Below are 22,332 nucleotides of genomic sequence, written 5' to 3'. Positions count from 1 at the left end.
ATGTGTGATTGATAAACATTTACATAAAGGTGAGAGGTCATGAGAGGCATTACCATGCTATTTACTATGTCTTTACAGTGGCAATATGTATGAATTTCACAATTGTAGCGAATCTATCTATTAGTAAGTCAGTAATGGTATTTATGGCATTTTGACTTGGAATGGGTTGATCGACATTGTATATAATGAACAACTCCTTTAATGTGATATTCACTTTCTGAAATGGAACAACATTAAAATTTTGGTCAATATGGAATAATACATACATGTTGTAGACAAGATAACTTTCTGAAAAAAATGTCAATCATGAGAACAATTTTGGTTTCATTTTGTTAATTGTGTTAAAGATTTTAACCAGTGCAGTATTTGACTTTTTGCCTTGTAGCAGGATGATGTTTTTATGAGTAATATATTGTGAAAATGATGGTTGATGCAAATATGTTATATAGGCGTGACATATTACTGGCTTGCAGAGGATTCTGTTGTATGAAGTCAGTGATGGCAATAGTAAGAGAAATAACACTCACAGTAATTAACATAGAGTTTTTTGTATTTTTTGTTCAAAATTGACATTTTTGCTTACTTGCATCGTCTTAACCATACCCTCTTTTATGGCATCGTCCAAGATGCACCACCAAGATGAAGAAATAACAGTTCTGGTTTGTTCTGGTTTGTGGGAATACTTGCTTGCTGGTGCTGTGTTACCGGGCCGAAAGACAATCAGTCTTAAAAATGCTTTAGTTGAGTTTTATTGAGACCATCTATTTTTTTTTTATGAATTCTTATTACAATTGGGTACATTTGCATTGGACATTATGAAGAAGTGTGGCAGTATTACAGTCATCTCAAATTGTACAAATTATCAGAAGTTGTTGTACAAACTGAATGTCAGGACCAAGAATTATACATAGACATGTACATGTCTAGTGTAGAACCACAGGGAGCTGGAGGCATATGTACAAAGATTTGTGCATGTTATTTGTTTTTACTGCTTTTGTGTTCAATAAAAATCTTACCTTTAAGCTAAACAGCAAATGCTTACAGGAGGGGTAGATGTGTGGCAGAGCTATTGATACCTCATGTGTACTTTTTAAGAAGTAGCTGATAACAGCTAAAGATAAGCATTCAGAATAAAATGCACACAACATGTATATTATCTTTTTAGTGAACATAAAAGTGTAAAAAGAACTTTTTGCAAACTTTTTGCAAATAAATGTATGCCTCCTGCTCCCTGTGGTAGAAACAATGCAAAAGACTTCTAGCATTAGTGGTAGTAAAATGAAAGCTGTGTCATCTAAAATGAATGCATTTTACTGTTTTAAAGTGGATGAAATATTTGTAACTATTTTGTCATTGTGTAAATTTTATCCGTCAAGAAGCCAAAGATATATACTCCTGTGAATCAGCTGTTAATGAGAAAATGCAATTAGCTCAAAGCAATAAATGTGACATCATTGTGTATACTGTGTTGTAATATAGCAGTTGTAATAGCCTGTGTTCTCCATCACCATGGTGACAGTAGCTATGCCAACTAAATAATAACCCAACTTATACTCCCTGGGTTTATTATTCTCACAACTCTGTCTCCCACAACTCATTTAGAATGGAAAGCAATAAAAAGTTGTTACATTAAAGCAATCGTCTTAGATTTTGTATAAAATAAAACTTTTTTTTTTGAAATGGTGCATATAAAATATCTATTAAAATAATGTATGTAGCAGAAAGTGAAATGCAAAGTAAGCAGAAAAATTGCTAAGTTATGAAATACAGCATGTTTCTGTGTATTTAATCTGAGAGTGTGTTATTTGTATATACATGTAGTGTACCATGTAATGATGTAAAATAATTTATATTTCACCATTGTATTAAGATGTTTTAGTTTACAATACAGTCGATTACTTTGAATTATAAACATGTAATAGCCTACTTGTCACATTAGATCGGCTACTTTTAAAATTAGCAACATCCCCAATGGTGTCTTTACTTTAATACCAATCGTTATAGAGTTCCCTGGTGGTGAGTCTTCCACATCCAAGGTTGAAACACAATAATTGACAGTGTGTCTGGTTGTGGCAATTGGGACACTTCAAAGCAAGCCATTGTAACTCAATACAACTAAGGCACACAATTCCATGATGATGTATATACTGTTGGTATAGGCCACATCATCATATTTGTGTCACAACTCCAGCAGAAACAATCTGTTTTGTAAAATTTTGGTAAAATGATGTTTCTAATTGTTGTAATGCAGGTCACAATCGATGTATTATTTATTATCCAATATTGTAGTCTGTGTAATTTATTATCATCCTATGAATGTCGTCGCATTTCTGATTAAAGAATACTTTTAAAAAGTTATATTTTTGTGAGTATGGGTATTATTGAAGTGAATAGTTTCCATAACAACATGTTAAAGTGTATATGAAGTACTGTACTAATCCCCAGTTGACGAGATTATTACAGTAGTGATGAAGGGGAGGACTTGATCAAACTCAAGAAAGAAATATTTTCAACTCGTATATGCACACGAGAAAGTTGTGCACACTGTCAGCGGAACACATCTTTTTCAAAGAAAGTGAATCTTCACCCTGATTTTCAGATCTTGTATATATATATGTGTGTGTGTGTGTGTGTGTGAGAATGAATGTTTTTGGACTCTCACAAAGTCAGAGACTTATTGAGAATAATCCCAGATTTTTGCCAACATGACGTCAGTATTGTCAAGGGTGTATCATGAAAGTAATTCAGTCATGCATGATATACAGGCATTACAATGGAGGTTGTGTGTGTTTTTGGTGTGTTGTTTCACTCACTGTAGTACAATCAAACAGAGTGCAGGAAGTCTGTTCTCTGAATAGTTCTCGTCAAATATTCAACTACCGGTAGTAAGACTTTTACTGAAATGCTAACTGAATTTCTTATTATCCAAGGACTTTCTCTCCCCCCCCCCCCCCCCATCATGTAGAGTTTACAAGTTTTCATGTAAACTATAATTCTTGTATTTGTAGCTTTCGTAAAAAGTGTGCACTAATTTGAAGACTAATTTTTCAAAACGTACCATGTGACATAACCAGAAAGGCAACAAGAACTGCCAACTCTCATGAAGCTATTTCTGAATCAATAACAAATGAAGCATACATTGTCACAGTGTATTTGATGAACATTTTTTATTTTCCAATTTATTTCCAGTTATTAATTGTGGAACTAACAGCAGTCAATTCTCTAAACAAACTCTAAAATTCCATGTCAAAACTTTCAGGTGACTTCTTCACAGCAGAAGGCATAACTCCCTTAATTAATGTTCCTCTTCAAGAAATTTTAATAAAGACATCCATTTTTCTACTGCTGTAGCTAGTACACTGGATGGTTGACCTGGCAAAAGTTCTCACACAGCCTGTGAACTCAGTATTTCAAACTCAGTATTTTTCATGAATACCAAGCATAGAAGCTGATTGGTTGAATAAGTCACATGATGCCTGGATTATGTTAATTAAGTCAGTCACATGATGACTATATTATGGTGACTATGTCAAATTACCTGGATATGACCTAATTAGCCATATTTAGAAATATGATCTTTGTACAAATAACCTCAAAGTTACCACAGAATATGCTAATTTTATGTTGATTTTTCCAAAGAATGGATGTAGAAAATAAAGCAGGGCCAAAAATACTGAGTTTAAATTACCAAGTTGGCAGACAGTGTGCAGAGACTACTTGCTGGATTGACCATCCATCCTGTTACCGTGGCTACCTTTCTTCACATGCTATACTCCAAATGAGTATCATGGTTCACCTAAAGAATACTTGACCCATTAGCCTTCTACATTTTAACACTAAAGTCAGGGACAGCTGCACAGTGGCGATTGTGACATAGAAAATTGGCATAACCTTATCTGATCAATTTACCTTCATCAACTTCTAACTAGACACCAAAAGTAACAGTCCGACCAAATTTCACCAGAAATAGCCCAGCAGTTATTTGAACCCTTCTTAATATCTGGTGTATATCTATGAACTACTTAGAGAATAATTCTTTGTTCTAATTCCTGAACAAAATCTAACTAACTTGGTTAACTAAGGTTTACTGTGTTTTGCACTATAGCTAGAATTTACCAAGAAGAGATCTCTCTAATTGAAAACTTTGAAAGGAATTCCTAATATATGTCTGTGGTTTTGTCTTGTTGTACGACCTAAATTTACACTCAGAAGGTTGCCTAACACAAGCCAAGGATGATGGTGGTGTAGGTTGAGTACCTCTGGTGGGCTGTACCTCTGTTAAGCCCTCGGCAGTGCCTTTGGTGCTATGCAACCTATGGTCACTTTTAAAGTTAGCAGAATAGGCCTTTCCAAAATTTGCCATGGTGGCGCTCTACTTCCTGTCTGTGTGTACCTTGGGGGTATACATGGTATACATTACTTGGTTAATAATAGAGCACTGCTGCTTTCCTTGATGTCTGAACAATATGACAAACATCCCTGATTTACCAAGGGAGAAAGCTCTTAAGAAACGGTACTATGAGGTGATGATACCCCCAATTTGAGTGAGGGCGCTGTATTCTCAATTTCCTGTTTGCAGTATGGAATAGCCTATTGCCTGAGGGTCTAGCAGCTAGATTAATGTCTGTAGCCAATGAACTCTTATCTATATATGGGATTAGTATAATTGTAACAAGACCTGTAGTTACCGTAGTAGTAAGGTGATGATATTAGGAGGATTTAAGTTACCCAATAAAATGACAATTACTATGTCTAATGTAGGAATACATCCAGACAGACAGACAGACAGACAGACAGACAGACAGGTACCAGCACCATACATTATTGTATTTATATGAAATGTCATTTTGAAATTTTCACAAAGTATTGATAATTCAAAAGTATTATTTTCGCTCAACAAGCACCTTATAAAAACCTATATATAGCAAATAAATATTTTTAGTTATCTCTCTCTAATTTGTCATTTTGCATTGAAATGTAAAACATCACCACTTTAACTGAAGGTCATAACTTAACAAGTAATAAGTAAGTATGCACCTTTACAGCTGAAATGGGGTTGGTATGTGTGTGTGTGTGTGTGTGTGTGTGTGTGTGTGTGTGTGTGTGTGTGTGTGTGTGTGTGTGTGTGTGTGTGTGTGTGTGTGTGTGTGTGCACGTGCACGCGCCTGTGAATGAAACCCAACCCCCATTTCCACTGTAAATGTGTAATGTAATGCAGCATATTGTTATTAATGAAATCACATATCAAAGTTAAAGTTTACCAAATGTAAAATCTATGTAATTAATGCTCCTGTTATCTCGCAGTAATAATTTAAAGGAGATTTCCATTAGGAACTCTCTTTCTCCCACCAGAAATGTTATATTTTAACAAAACACTTTGCAACTCAAAACGTCAAACTTTGGTGTATTCAAAATTTAAATTCTTGTGACACTCAATGTCCACACGTCTTGGTAATTAATCCTAATTCAATATGCAACATTCCAGTTATACCTATTTTGCACTCAGTTTCATAAAATTGTCACAAGAGGGCGCACCACATAAAGGAAATGAGGGCTATATAATATATTCATGTGTCATTGAGTTTCAAACAACTCAATTAGTTTGTAAAAGTTACTTGATCCGAAACAAAGTTTGCAGCACTATGAGAATCTTTTGCTGAAAGTACTAACAAAAGATCTTGAATTGAAAATTTCAGGTAAAATTTTCAAGTTTGCCTGTGTGTCATGGCCTTCACTCCTGGTCCAAAAACTTAATTTGAACAGCACTCCTAGAGGCCACACTTTACAATCTTTTGTTTTTTCTTCAGAAAACCAGAATATGACATTCAAACTACATGTATATAGGAAAATTAGGAATGATATCTCAATACTAGATCTAATTTACATGTAATAGATAACCTATAAAGACTGCAAGAATAACAACTACTATTGCTATGGTAACATATTTCCTGTATCGCTGCCACCATGACAGCTCCTCTTTTTCATGTCGTCGTCGTCTCTGTTTCTTTCTACCATGGCTTCTCCTTTCAAACTCAGCAAGTTCCTCCTGATAGGAAATGAACAAATGGCAGACAAGTAAATCTCACTGGAAGATGATACATGTATGTACAAGTTTAAAAGATCAATTTGTGTTTTTAAAGCCATGCTACAGAAAGACATAACAGTTTTTCACTAAAACTAGATGTACCTGTTCGGTTTCAAAAACAGAATATTGCACAGGAAGCATGTAGCAATGACACAAATAATTGCTGAACATATCACAAAATTTCAATTCTTGTTTTCCTACCAACTGTCCGTATAAATTTTAAGTTTTTGTCCACCAACTTGCTATATAAATTTTAAGTTTTTGTCCACCAACTTGCCATATAAATTTTAAGTTTTTTCCTTTACCTGTTGCTTTTTCAGTTCTTCTTGTTTTCTAGCTTCTTCAGCTTCCCGTGCTGCAAGTTGTTTCTTTTCTAATTCACTCTGACAAACAGAATCACATTCCATCTTGGCCTCTCCACGTTGTACTATACTACATGGAAAGTCCTGTATACCGAGAACAAGTATGTTATTGAGATATCTGCCAGACATAAGAATAATCGATTTTGCCGGTTCAAAGATGCATTGCACGAGAGGATGGCTCTTAGGTTGTTACACTTAGTCTTGTTTTGTCTTTATTACTTGAAATAACATTTTCATCAGGAGATGATGGAAAGACAAGTCGACCTCTTTGATTTTGAGTGATTTTATAGAACAAAGACTAAACGGCATCACTGAATCACTGACAGCGAGGCATTTTATGGGTGAACCCAGAGTACGGGTCAGGTGACAACCGTCCCCCTGAGTAGCACACGCAAACCCCTCAGCACGTACACAATACATGGCATTGTATGGAGAGGCACACAATACATCTTGGAACCGGCAAAAGGTACACTGAGGTAATCTACCCAAAGTGCCCGTTTTGTGTGATTCTCAAGAAACACCAAATCGAAACTCAACATCACCTCTGTTGTTCTCACAGTAGTCCACCATTGCATTATGGGACTTAACAGACATACATTACATATGTATTAGATGTACACTGAATATTCATGACTTCCAAGTGCTCGTTACCTTTAGATAGTCATGAATATTAAATGTGCATCTAATACAATGGCATGTCTGTTAAGTCCCATGAGGCAAAGATTTCGTGAGAATAGAGGTGAAAAATAGTTTAACTTTGGGATTTCTTGGCTAAGGCACGAAATTGATGTGATTTGATATCATGAAATGACTCCCAAGAATCCAAAGTTTATTAAAATACATCTTTTCTCCTGGAGTTGTGTTACACTTTAAATAAAACTTATACAATATCAATTAGGAAACTTCAGTTTGACTGGCCATATTTACTGTCAGATATAATTTCATAAACCAAATCTAATGTTGCAGCTATTCTTACCCTCTTGCGTCTTTGACATTGACATCTGACTGGTCTTTTCTTGGTACACTTGTCAGCATTAGAACAAGGACCTGAGTGACACGTATAATTACATGGATGACCACAGCTAAGTAGTTTAGGACACTGGTTTTGACAGCACCGTAATGTCTCATGTACATCAGTATCTCCACCAGTCCACTTACTGTAAATCATGGAAAGACACTGCCAATCAATCAATCACCAATATTATTAAGACACTTACAGTCAGTCAGTCAGTCAGTCAGTCATGTTCTTTTTTTTTTTAACACAACAGAGATGTTATGATTAATACATGAATAAGGAACATCCCTCTCATCATAAATCTGGAGAAAAATGTACTTTCACGAGAAACAGCTGCGGGTTGTTTTCACAGAGTAGCTTTACTCTGATATGGCATATGCCAGCAGAAGGAACACTAACTAAACTGCAGTAGCCAGAACTTCAGCACCAACACATTTGTACATTTGTACCATAATTGAAAGCAATGACAATATCTTGAGAACTGAAGTCTATATTGTCTATATTAACCTACCCGCGCGCAGTCAATATAGAATTGTATAATTAACAAACACATATGACATCACAATAACACTGTTTACAGAACATGAGGGCAGGGTGTATATTGTCTATATAGGTCCTATACCTGCAGTCAATACAGAGTTGTATAGCACTACAATGTCATTGTTCACAGAACATCTATTTTGAGGTGTATATTGTCTATATAGGTCCTACCGGCAGTCAATATAGTCTAGAGTCACACACAACCACGTGCACAGTGTCACTGTTCACAGAAAATTTAAGGTGTATATTGCCTATATAGCCCCCTACCTGCAGTCAATATAGAGTCGTATAGCACCACAATGACACTGTTTACGGAACATCTGAGTACAGGCTTTACATGGTCCAGGATGACAGGGATCTAAACATTTATGATTACACCCTTTTGGTCTTGGTTGCTCACAGCCCCCTTCACAGACCTCACACTCGTTACCAGCCTAAATGGATGAGATAAGAGGTAAAATACTCAACAACATCTGTCATGGTTTAAAGCTGCACTAGCCACAACTCAAGCATTTTTTTAAAAACTGTTTTTTTTGTAAGATATAATGACTTACTAGTAATATTTTACACCCTGAACAGTACTGATCAACTGTTGGTAAATATATTTGTGCAGTTTTACACAGTCATAATTATGTACAGTAAATCCAACCCAATTGATTTTTTGGTCCACACCCAAAATAAGCGCCCTCAATGCAATCACAATTTCAACCTGTTATAATAGTGCACAGCTGTGCTAATTCTGGATAGAATCAACCCCTTATGAGCATGTACAATGTTCTATTATTGGTATTTTAATAATTTTCAGTGAGCATATTGTTAATCGTATGATCTAAGAAATGTTACTCCACTTATCAATTAGTGCAGTTTTAAGAACTGTTTGCACATTGCGAACATATGTAATGCACACAACTTTATTTTCATGGTTGCCAACTGTTTTTATTAAATAAAGCCAAAATAATCTAATGTGTTTACTTACAGAACTCAATGAAATCAAACACTGACCTGTTCTTCATCTGGTGAATCTGTTACTACATGACATTCTAGCTGACAGCTATGGTTGGTACAGGCTAGCTTTCTACCACATACACGTCCACAAGAAAGTGGTCTCACTTCAGCACAGGGGATGGTAAATTCCTATGGGAGACAATACATTTATTGATACATAAGATTATCACAGGATTACCATCACCATATTCTTCAAATTTTGGAACATTTCAAAGTTATTCGCGATGTTTTTTTTGGTCACGATACTAGTGTCATTTTCAGAGTGTACTTTGCACTTCTCTGCTACAGGCTACATATATGTACTGTACATGTACTACATTTGACTTCTAGCCACAGTAATTTACAACTCAGACATTAGAAATTTTCACACAAAGTCATACTTTACCTGGTGATTGCCTTTGCACCATACTTGCATAGGATGTCTACATGGTTTGCAGTCAAATGCCATCATCTGTATTGTTGCCTGGGCTTTGGGCTCCCATGGACCACTACGTGCTTGCTGTAAGCAAACAAATACTCTTTGTGTTAACCCCTTTCAAATTAGTGACTTGGTTTCTGTAACGCTATGTAAATACACCCCCTTATACATAGGGCTATGTTTCACATATAGCCCTTTAACCCTTCAGTGTGCCCACTAATAATAGCCAAATATTGTTAATGTGAGTCAAAATGATAACTTTTCTTGTGAGTCACCACACAGTAAGAGACACGGGAACACAAACTTTTGGTGCGTCATTAGAAATTGTGTGTGTCAGTGGCACATCAAATTGGCTTAGAAGGCACACTGGTCATCACATTAATGTTATCATATCAGTGGGGCCATAATTATTACATAGGGCCATTCCTTTGTTCTGGACTAACTTTTTTTCTATATCTCTGCTAGACAACTGTTTTTCACACCAAACTTTTAGCCTAATCTGAAGTGGGTCTTTCAATGTAATAATTACAGATTGAATATTCCACATGATTGGGAGATTTTGGGAATGGGCAAAAATTATTTTTCAATCTCCATACTGTAAAATACAATCATGACAATACTATTTGACTACAAGAATTACTGATTACAAAAATGGAATGCATTTCTTCCATTTCAAGTATTCCACGGTAAGATCTTTCTCAAAAAGAGTTAATAGAATTAAGCTTCATTCGCAGTTAATATTGATGGACAACAATGGAGACTTTGAGTATGCAACAACTGAGATTTAGTGTATTAAAATACTTCTGATGGCAAATTTCATGATAATTGATCAATCTACATGTAGATGAAAACATAACGTAGGGTTTATCATATACCTGTTCTACTTGTTTGACCAGCACTGCAGAATGACAGACATCTGGACAGTTATGGTAGCAGTTTGGTAGAGCTTTATTGCAGAGTTGAAGACATGGGGGACATCGTCCAAAATGACAGGGGTGACGTTGACGTTTCTCGTGATGACAGTCTGGTGGAATTCTGAGAGGATGACAGCAGAAGAAGGTAGTTATTGTATACATTCTGAGATGCAAGTAAATCATCCTTCATGATCAACATGTGAAATAAACAACAGTCCCTGAAAGCTGCACTAGCTGCAACTGGAACATTTTTTTGGAACTGTGTTTTGTTAGGTACAACAACTTACTCGTAATATTGTACACACTGACCATAATTGAATTACCTGTGGGTAAACATATCTCTGAAGCTGTATACATAATTATGGTACAATAAAGTCCAATCAAATTGAGTTTTGGGTCCAAACCCAAAAATTAATCAAATCAAATTTGAAGAGGACGAACCAAACAATCAATGCAGCACAGACCGCAGACTCTCTTCAGTTTTACTCACTCATATGTTTATATCTTTGTTGGTATTGGATTTAGGGTGATATGGCCACTGTTCGAGGAAACACTTGAACTCAATGTAATACTCAGTCAAAATACATGAATAAATAGTTAAAAAATGACATCATAAAAGTGCATGTGTGTCACATGACATGCTTGAAATTTCCATATATTAGCATACACAACAGAAATTATGTGACTCTAGAAGTATCAAATACATTATTAAGTATCATACCTGCAGGTTTGTTTACATCTTGGGGGTCTAGTAACCTTTTCTCTACCACATGGTACAGTGACGGATGTACTTCCACATCGACATGAGATATTTACAGTCAGTGGACATGGGTAACATAAGCCTAGACATAACAGAATGATTAACTGTCAGTGGTTGCATCTCACATCAAAATTATTGTATTTTCAAAGAATTAGTTGAGATGATATCGTGATAATCCATTGCTAGATTTCATAATCTTTGGTGAAAAAAAGTGAGATATTTCCTGAGTGTAAACCAGTGTAATTGATCTTAACCACTTCTGGGCATGACCATCTGGTCTGTATCATAACATGCAAATGATATGCAAATATATGCACATTTAGAAACAAGTGTAGAACTATTTGAATGATCATGCTATTCAATGACATCATACTTATAACCAGTACTATCATGCTATCCATTGTGCTATAATTCCACATTACAGTGTAATTTGTAATTCTCACCTGGATGACACTTGGAGGGACACTTGTGGTTCTTACAAGACAATAATTTACTACAGGGCTGCTCACAACTAGGACAGTTAGTATCACAACACTGAAAGATAGAAGTAATACACACAAAATTATTGAATACAAAATTTGTCATGACATAATATGTGTCATATAACATTGCTACATGTATCTCCCCTTTATGCTTTTTCCCATCATCCTACATCACACTGCATCAAACTAAATTAACTCACAGTATACTATATAACACAATGTCACATTGCATTACATTATATTACACATTACATTACATTGCAGTACATTACCTTATCTTACACTCTTTACCTTACCTTACATTACATTACATTACATTACATTACATTACATTACATTACATTACATTGCATTGCATTGCATTACATTATATTGCATTACATTACTCACATCACATCACATCACATCACATGCGCCGTACATTCCACTATCACATCACATTGACTATATTTTCAACAATAAAACCATACCTTTCTCTTACACTGATGCTTCTGACAGTCTCTCATCTTTGTACACTTAGTCTCACACTGATAGTCTTTATAACACTGAACTGACTTCTTTCTAGCTCCACATCGACAAGTCTTCTCTGTCATATGCCGACACTGTATTCCAGGATGAAGATTACAAGATAACAGTATATGAATAGGTGATGAATGTGGTATTCTCATCATCACTAGTAAAATCTAACAGTTAACTTTTCTTTTTTATCTTTTTTTTTTTTCATATTTGTTCAATACTGAGTCATGAAAAAAGAGTTGTGGTTGTTTTATGTGAATTTAGTACTGTCCTGATTACATCACAACTTAGTAATAAATTAAATAAACTGTTACTTGTACATTTCACAGTTTCAATGTACATGTACACTGGAGATCTCAACAGCATAAAAACAAGATTTCCTGAAGTGATTTTCATACAGAAATGCTCAAAGTGAGGCAGAAAGTTATTTCAATATCGAAAGAAGAACTAAAACAATCTAAAACAAACACACAGTATTTAATAATTTAATATGCTGTGACATGAGTTAATTCATTGCATGTTGTGTAAAGAATTGGAGACATATACATTCAAGTGAAAGACTTCTGGCTAGTGTTGGTTAGAACCCCCCCCCCCCCCCCCCCCCCCCCATGACGATAAAGTCTCAAAGAACAGAATCATTACTATATGTTCAAAAACTCTTCTTCCATAAGATAATTTACATGTTAATGACATCATTTATAATCAAAAGAACAATTTCATGTTACTATATTCTGGGTACGTAGCTATATGAGGTGTTAAACAATGTCATATCACTCACAGTTTCACAAGGTCCAGTATGGCATCTCTGAGTACAGTAGTGTAGACCACATGATAGTAGTTTATCACAGGTATCACCACATGTAGATACATCCTCAGTACATGGCAGATCATAGCCTACAGTACAGATCAAAGATAGATTAGATTAGATAGATAGATAGATAGATAGATAGATAGATAGATAGATAGATAGATAGATAGATAGATAGATAGATAGATAGATAGATAGATAGATAGATAGATAGATAGATAGACAGACAGACAGACAGACAGACAGACAGACAGACAGACAGACAGATATATAGATAGATAGATAGATAGATATATAGATAGATAGATATATAGATACATGTAGATAGATAGATAGACAGACAGACAGACAGACAGACAGACAGGCAGACAGACAGACAGACAGACAGACAGACAGACAGACAGACAGACAGACAGACAGACAGACAGACAGACAGACAGACAGACAGACAGACAGACAGACAGACAGACAGATAGATAGATAGATAGACAGACAGATAGATGTAGGTAGGTGGGTGGGTGGGTGGATAGATAAAGACAGCTATCAAAACCAAAATAATCATGGCTGAGAAATATAGGTAACTTGCCATGGACATGAGTAATCATATTTTATCAAATAAACATAGTCATCAAATTGTAATTTATAGAAAGATTAACGAGCAATAATGCCCTAGAGATAAAGGCATGGTGACCTTTATAATGTTTGTTCAAAATATGAATTTGACAAAATAAATTACCTAAAATGACGTCAGGAAATTGAAAGTGGGTAAACTTAATCATCATAAACAAATGTATTACAAAACAATTAACAATATAGCAATTTGTGTGAGCAGAACATTTCATGCCAACAAATCGATGTGTGAACACCACAGGTACAAAAAATGTATACATGTTGAATAAAATGAATTCTTGGATGAAAAGGACACAAGATACTAAAAAAATTACACTCACTTGTTTTGCCACAGGGGCATGTTCGATTTCCAGATCTTGGGCAGGGTCCACAGTTGCCACCATGACAGTGCTGCTCACAGACATGGTACCCACAGGTCAAAGGTCGATTGCAGATTTGCTCACATTGCCATTCAGGACTGCTGCATGGTCTCTGAGCTCTCTCCTTGCCACACAAACAGTATTGAATACTCTGTTTTTCACATGAAGCACAGTCTCCTTTAATAGAAAGGCAAACGTGATGACTAAATATTTAACAATTTATGCTTTTGATCTTAGAATTAATAAATGTCATATTCTGATCTAGAATTGAAACATTTTTCTTAATTTCAGCTTTCCTTTTTTATATTATAACCATATCTGATGGTAGGGATTATGATTCGAATTGAATAAAAAAAATTTAAAAAAAATTATATTTCTGATAAATTTTTACACATAATAAGTTTCAGCTGTAGCTTAAAATATGCTGTATGCATGCCTTCACGCTTCAATGCAGTGTCAATTTTCTGCATAAGGGCAATGTATGTTGGCAGAAAAAACAACTTGGGAGACTTTTGTTCTTGCCATAACGGTAGCCTGTCTAATTACACCACCTATTTTTTTACAGTACACACAGACAAACTGTAGGTTTTTTGGATAAAGATGGTTGTCGTTTGTCTAAATATTAGTATCTGATATTCTTAGTTCTCTATGAATTGATGAAATTAATTTTTACCAACAAGTATGTTCAAAGTGATAATGGATGAACATTTATTTTTTTTATTTTTTGCAAAAATAAAACTGTGCTTACCTTTGTGACATGGTTGTTGGCAATAATGCTGTCTACAGCCTAGTTGTTTGGCACACACCTGACCACAAGACCATTCCTTGGCACTACATCGTCGGATTACAGCTGGTTTTCTACCACAGTAACACGACATACGTACGGTAGTAGGACAGGGTGGACAAGCACCTGTAATGATTAAAAATATACCACATCAAGCATTACATCATATACAAGCAAAGTTGAGCACATTCGAACAAAATATGTGGGATTTATAACCTGGTTGTTCTATGCCACAACAATGCATGTCTATGCTATTCATTCTGTGGTGCTTGAAATGTCTGTCGTAACGTCCAAAGTTGCCATTACTCTTCTCGATTTCCATACAGGTATTAATACTCAACACCTTAAAGGCTTTTGTCACTGTAAGTCTTTGGCTCACACTGACAAGACCCCTTAGGTCACTTGTATCTTCCTTGACTGAACAAAGAAAAACATAGCGGAAATACTATCTAAAATCTAAACCTGTAAACTTACCAATGTAGAAGGTACTGATGCAAAATGAGGTAGTAGTGAGTCAAGTGAATATTGGGGACAGCACCATGCACGAATTATTTTGTAACAACGATAGGTAGAATATGTTACTAGCAATACATTTTCACATGATTAATTTTCAATGCAAACAAGTGTGGTGCATATACATAGTTGATGATTGCAACACATGAATGAGCATTCTTATGTCACGCCTATCATAAGTAATTCTCCCTAATTTGATTAAAATTATATTTATATTGTGTACGATACAACTAATTTACTAAAGTAGACTCCGAACTCTGCATGCCTTATCATCTTTTTAGTAATTAGTTCTGTTGTTCTGCATGGTTGGGAACATCATGGCAAGTTGGTTTTTACATCAAAGCTACTTGTCCAACGGTCCTGTCTGAAAGTGACATTCTTTCACCTGGCGGATAAGGTAATAAGTCCTCTTAGTCTTAGTATTTTATAAGTGCCTTTTTCAGTGACAGGATTTTAGACCAAAAAAAAGACTGTTAGTTTATTTGCCCAGTTTAAGAACGAGAATTAACACCTTCCTGACCCTCTACTGGGTTGATATGAAGCCTTCAAATTGGTCTCACTGATTGGAATGCATTATGTGCATGTACAACCATAAAGGAAAACACTTTTTTTTTACTTTTGATTCAATTTTTGCGTCAAATTGTCAGTCTCTCCATTGTGCATCAAAATATACATTCTAGCATATTTATATTATCTAAATTTTTTTTGTTAAATTATTTTTCATTGGTAGTTTAAGCAGAGTACAGGCAGTATTTTTTTGCTGATACAGGTACCGTTAAGGGAATCTCATTTGCAGTCATGTACACATATCCCATATATTATAATCTTTGCACATGAATCTGAAATAACATTAAGTAAAAGTGGTCCTGCTGCTCGACTGTTGTCAGGCTTTCTTTTTATATTAGGTGACTAAAGGTCACATTGCACAGAAGGTGAACGTCGAGGGCATTTGTGTTGCACATCAGAGGTACTGTCATCATCAGTTTTTTTGTAGGCAACCTTCCAAGCTCAGATCAGTGTCTTATTACAAGATTAACGTAATTACTGTTTGTCTTGCAAATAAAATGGTTTGGTTTTTTGTGGTTTGAACCTGAAAAACAAACCATTTCATTTACCAAGACAGACAACAATTATAATAACCATAATAATGTCAGCAGGTCATATTTGATAATCTGTGGCTGACATTTGAATTGATCTGTTTATCTTTTTGTTCCTGAGCTATTGTAGAAATGATGGAATTTTTACAACAAACATGAACACCAGTCAGGCAAAATTGATATGCGCACCAAACTAAACCTGACATACCAATGTTTATCACATGTTCTGTTTCATCTTCATATGAATTTGGGAGAAATCAGCTATACTTAAATAGTATAACTTACAAGAAGTCTGCAATAGGCCAAAAAATGCTTGATTTTCACAAATCTACCGATACCAAATGAACAGGCATATCCTATCTGATAATACGACTAAACATTTGAACTGAGTTTATATGTACAATGTCATAGTCTACTGAGCCAAATTCTACAAATAATCTATTTTTTATGTATATCAATATAAAGTTATAAAATTTATATTATATAAAAAAAAATTCTCATAAAATACTTCTTTTATTGCCTACTATAAAATGAAAGAACCAGCACTGGAAATATTCATTTTGACAATGCAGTCATCCAATAAGCCATGCACATAAACATACATTCACCACCTTCCCCCTCCCCTCACACACAAAACACAAACATGCATGCATGCATGACAGTGTACACACACACACACACACACACACACACACACACACACACACACACACACACACACACACACACACATAGTGACACACACAGTGAGTGACACACACACAGTGAGACAGTGAGACACAGTGAGACACACACAGTGACACACAGTAACACACACACACACACACACACACACACACACACACACACACACAGTGACACAGTATAGTTTCAGGAGTCACAGTAGATATGCTGTGCTTCGTTAACAACATAGTTGTCTGTAAGTAATACATTTTAGAAGTTTTTATTGGTGTTAATTTTCACATCGCAGCATTGTTTTCACACTGATGTTCTCCCATTACATGTTTGATCATTTCAAGTTTGTCAATTAAAACCAAATTTCCCATTTGAAACAACTAAATTTATCTACTTGCAATCTTAAAAATAACGTCTGTCTCACCTGGATGACATAGTAGCAAACAAGAGTGACCACACCTAGGCTGAAGAACTTTATTACATGTCTGACCACAGGAGTGAGGAACAAGCCAGGGGTCAAACTGAGGATTCACCTATGAATAGAAAACAAAGACTTTAAAGTGTGCCCTCTAGTGGTAGCCAAATTTTGTTGTTGTGAATCAAAATGATAAAAACTGGCATTTCTAGTGAGTCAACACATAGAAAGAGATAGGGGAACACCAAATTTTGGTACGTCACTAGAAATTGTGTGTGTCAATGGCACATCAAATTGGCTTAGTGAGCACACTGCCCTAACCTAAGTTGGGGAAATTTACTATAAGAAGGGTACCAGCTAAGGATCAAATTGTGGATTTGTCTGCATGTGACATATCAGTTGGAGAACTATATCATAAGTGTTATAGTGAGATGATCCACTTTCAGCAGCATTTTCAAATTGTTGTTTTTTAATATGAATTCTTTTAATGTCTCCATGTAAATAGTAGGTGCAAACGCTATAAAATAATTGCTTTTTCATTTGAAAACAGCATCGAGTAAATGAGGTCTGAATATACTTTATCTAGTTATACATTTCTGTGCCTAAAAGACAGTATCTAAATTTCTATGGAAAACAAATTTAACAAACTATGACAAAAGACAAGTGAAAGTCATAGACAGAATAATTACTTACCTCTTTGCCACAAAAACAGTAATACTGTGTTGGACAATCTGATAACTTGTAGTCATAGCGACACTTTGGACTGCAATAACAACAAAGTACTGATACCTATTACGCTGACGATTTTAAATATGTGTGTGGAATTTTGAAGAAAATCTTAAAAGTCAGAGATTCAATATGACATTGATATGTACTTGTGGGTTTCTATTGGGCTTATGACATTAAAAAGTTTGTTGTTCTTTGTCAGAATCTGTGAAAGTACCTCTCAGACGACCATCTTAAAACTACAAAACCAGAAAAAAACATACACTGGACTAAACTGTAGGGAATTAGAATTGTTTTGCAACTGTTTTGATACTGTGGCATCTATGGACTATGATAATAGCAGTCATTATTATATGATATGGACCACAAGCCTTAAACTATACCATAACTAATATTACAGCCCATTTCAAGTTACCATTCAACAGCTCTGTTTGATACAACCACACAGAAACCAATAAGAAACTGCACATGCTACACTTTAAGATAGCAAGATTGCAATTTCTTGCTACATTTTGTCCAAATGAAATAAACTATCTATTGTATTGACACTAGATACAGACAGGCGGGCGCCAATGTTTTGTGGTCTGCATGGTGACACATTTAGACAAAATGTTGCAAGAAATTGTATTCATTAAATCTTATCATCTAAAAGTGTAACGTGTGCAGTTTCTTTACTGGTTTCTACATGGTTGTATCAAATAGAGCCGGTGAGTGGTGACTTGAAATGGGCAGTAAATGCTTAGAAATGGGGAAACACTATAATTACCAGTACTAATTATGATTTGATTGTATAATGAGTAATAGAAATAAGGAGGAATTCATAGGTGTTGAACATTAAGACAGAGAATTAAATGTGACACAATTAATGATGCATTAAACTTGATGAGAACTTGACATAATAAAATAATTCACAGTTTCACAGCTTACCAGTGCCATGTAGCTTCCACATTTGGAAAACTTTCTTCAGATAACAGGAACGGTCGAATTGCTCCATGTCTTCCCCAGTTTTGTATACAGTTCATATGAAACATACAAAAACATCCACGGCAACTCCATACCTAAACAGAGATAAAACATATGGTTAGACTATGTTGTGGATCTAGCAATATTTTTCAACCATAGATGCAATTTGAAAAAAATATTTTGCACTAATTTGCAAATATGTGAAATTGTTTTTTGTAATAACAAAAGAAAAATGACAATTTAAATTGCAGAGTCTGATTTGGTCAATTTTTACTAAGTATGCAGTCTTCATCTCCCCCCCCCTCCACACACACACACACACACACACACACACACACACACACACACACACACACACACACACACACAGCCGTTCAGTCTGTTATACATAGTACATGTTGTACCAACACACACATTACTATATTCAGTTGTATACACACATTCACTAGTTCATTCATTGATTCATTAATCCATCCATCCATCCATCAAAAAATCCATGTTCATTCATTCATTCAGTCATTCATTCATTCATACATTTAGACAATATCCCAATTAATCAGTACTTACTGCATTATCATGTTTGATAACAGCAATACAGATCAAACAGACAGTGGTACTGGTGTTATAACAGTCAGATAGATACTGTCTTGTCTTGTCAACACTGGACACGTCATCAGTACCTGTATACAGAACAAATCATTATATTTATGTCTTTCTAATTATGAAAGTCAATTTGTATCATCTGGCCCAACACAATGATTGTGGAAAGGGCTGCTATAGCAGCTGACAATTCATCTCAATCAGCAAGATTTCAAAGATGTGCTATTTCTATAGATCAAGGGAGGAGGGCAACACCTGAATATTTACAAAGGGGGACCAAAAAACAAACTTATAACACACATGAAAATATAATGGCAAATTACAAAAATTATGCCTTGTTCATCAGATTTTTCAAAACATTGAGGATCCAATGTTTTGCCGATCAACTTACCAATTTTGCTGGCTGTGTTTTTAGTGTCTTGAAGATCAACTTCTCTTGTCAAGTTTTTAATGTCTTGATGCTAAACTTACCAATATTGCTTGGTATGTTTCCAATGTCTTGAAGATCAACTTACCAATTTGCTGGGCATATGATTTTAATGTCTTCTCTAAAACTTCTTCGTTAATTTCATCTTCTTCATCATCTGATTCATCTTCAAGTGCCATAAACTTTTCCGCTGCTTCTTGCATACTCTCTTTGACTTCATCAAATCTTTGCTGGCCTGTCTTTTTGTCTGTTGGCAAATGTACACGTCACCTTTTTAAATCTACATCTTGTAATGAGTCAGCTATATATATACAACTTGTCTATTCATTCTCATTTAACACACTATCGTAGCAGTACCTCACTGAGGCTTTCAGATGATCTTGTTGCCAATTTAATTTCATACAATTATTGAGTTCTGTAGTTGTATGTAACATTTCAAGATCCAAGTACAACATATCAATAAAAGAAACTTAGAAAGTATTCACTTCAAGATTAACCATCCAAATTCCAATGCTATTTTCTGGGATACTAATGCTTCAATTTGATTTGATTTGATTGATTGATTGATTGATTGATTGATTGGATTAATTATTTGATTGATTGATTGATCGATTGCCTGACTGACTAACTAACTGAAAGACTGCCTGACTGACTGACTGATTACCTGTGTGACTGACTGACTGATTGATCAATTGAATGATTGATTGATTGATTGATTGATTGATTGATTGATTGATTGATTGATTGATTGATTGATTGATTGATTGATTGATTGATTGATTGATTGATTGATTGATTGGGGTGATTTGTTTTGATTTGACAAGTCATTTGATTTGATTTGGATTATTATGACTGCCTACCTGACTGACTGATTATTCTAACATTTCCATAATATATTCACATAGTGTAACTGAAATGTCTTCAAGGTTTAATAATACATACTATTTTCTGGTTTCTTTGTCCATGCACTAGACTGTTTTGGTGCAAACTTTCCATTCCATTGTTGATCCCCAGCTTCTTTTCTCGGTTGGCGTTGATAACCAACCGCTGGTTCCTGTCTACCCCGTCCATCACCCCGTCCTCCTCTTTCTCCTGCATTTCTACCCCTCCCCCTACCTTTACGCCAAACAGGATTGTTCCTGTTTTCACTCATCCTACAAAGTAAAGATCACCAGAGAAATATTATACATCACTGTACGTACAGTAAAGTTGTTGGCTAAAATCACCTATATTCGTTTATGTGGTAGGGAAACATATAATGATTATTGCAATTCCGATTTTTTAAAATAAAATATCGCATGTCAAATTCGCAATTTTTGATGAGGCTATACTTTCTCTTTCACACTGATTGATTCATCTGCCCGTTTATCCTATATGTTCATATCTGAAACAATGACAAGATAGTGTGTGTATTGAGGCATGTAATATGGTCATATACACCTACCAGCTTCAAACATTGAGAATGAGTGAGACACAAAAAAAACAGTTCTCAATCCTGAGTGATGCAAGTGTTTCTAGTATCGTTCCTACTTTGACAGCTTGAAGCACAAAGTCATTCACTGAATCACAAATGTTAATGGCATGTCACGTGTGCTTTTCAAACTCAACACAACAATTAGACTTGCAAAAGTGTATTTAAAAAATGGTTAAAAATTAATAGCAGTTATCTTCCCCAACACCAACTATAGTATATTAACATGTACGTACTAATTGTGAAAACTGCTCCCAAGGATTGCAGATGAGACTTAGTAGGTTTTCATCAATAGTTTTTTCTCTAATATTATTTTCTTATCATGGTCAGCAACAAAAAATGTTTAATATAATACGTGTATCAAAATCTGCAATCTGGTAAGTCCATTCATTTGACCAGCTTGAACAAATTTTCTCTGTATCACTATCAGTATGCCACAGTATTTTCAACATCTAGAGGCAGAATGAGTAGAATTCACATCTAATAATAAGACAAACCTTTCAAATCGCCATTACATTATGGAGTGACGAAATTATTTTCTTAAACACGTGTGTTAAAACTTTTTAAATAGCAGATACACGTACGCAGTCTACAACATGTACCGAGAACGACCTTCGGATCCTATAGTCGGCTGCCCTCAACGTCCCAATCCCGGAGGTGAATAAAGCGGATGTGGTATGAACCTATAACTTTCTGATTATTATGCATGTTATTTCATAGTCGAGATATTGTTCATTCAATATTCAATAAATTTTGTTTTTTTATGT

General features: G+C 35.1%; 1 protein-coding gene across 1 annotated transcript; it reads right to left on the bottom strand.

The window, feature by feature from the left end:
* Nucleotides 1-5,189: 5,189 nt before the first annotated feature.
* On the bottom strand, nucleotides 5,190-22,173 carry LOC144438953 (NF-X1-type zinc finger protein NFXL1-like). The gene is made up of 20 exons (XM_078128183.1): nucleotides 22,063-22,173; nucleotides 21,037-21,248; nucleotides 20,183-20,341; nucleotides 19,635-19,747; nucleotides 19,032-19,162; nucleotides 18,072-18,141; nucleotides 17,388-17,496; nucleotides 14,643-14,804; nucleotides 13,856-14,071; nucleotides 12,876-12,991; nucleotides 12,052-12,183; nucleotides 11,543-11,633; nucleotides 11,061-11,181; nucleotides 10,301-10,460; nucleotides 9,393-9,506; nucleotides 9,005-9,136; nucleotides 8,270-8,436; nucleotides 7,424-7,604; nucleotides 6,391-6,531; nucleotides 5,190-6,046 (listed from the first exon to the last, which is right to left on the bottom strand). Exons 2-20 carry the CDS (start codon nucleotides 21,245-21,247, stop codon nucleotides 5,876-5,878), a joined length of 2,697 nt encoding a protein of 898 aa, XP_077984309.1. The 5' UTR covers nucleotide 21,248; nucleotides 22,063-22,173; the 3' UTR covers nucleotides 5,190-5,875.
* Between the last annotated feature and the right edge of the window lie 159 nt (nucleotides 22,174-22,332).

The sequence above is a fragment of the Glandiceps talaboti genome, chromosome 8 (assembly GCF_964340395.1).
Source record: "Glandiceps talaboti chromosome 8, keGlaTala1.1, whole genome shotgun sequence".
NCBI classification, from domain to species: Eukaryota; Metazoa; Hemichordata; class Enteropneusta; family Spengelidae; genus Glandiceps; species Glandiceps talaboti.
The sequence above is the reverse complement of the archived record's forward strand: the minus strand, read 5'-3'. Positions and strand labels throughout refer to the sequence as shown.

What these genes read in the sequence shown, in the direction of transcription:
- LOC144438953 (XM_078128183.1), bottom strand. Translation starts at nt 21,247, where the DNA reads ATGAGTGAAAACAGGAACAATCCTGTTTGGCGTAAAGGTAGGGGGAGG. An exon ending in GACAAAGAAACCAGAAAATA is followed by an intron (nt 20,342 to 21,036) that starts GTATGTATTATT and finishes ATTTGCCAACAG; the next exon opens with ACAAAAAGACAGGCCAGCAA. An exon ending in CCAACAACCATGTCACAAAG is followed by an intron (nt 14,072 to 14,642) that starts GTAAGCACAGTT and finishes TTTCTATTAAAG; the next exon opens with GAGACTGTGCTTCATGTGAA.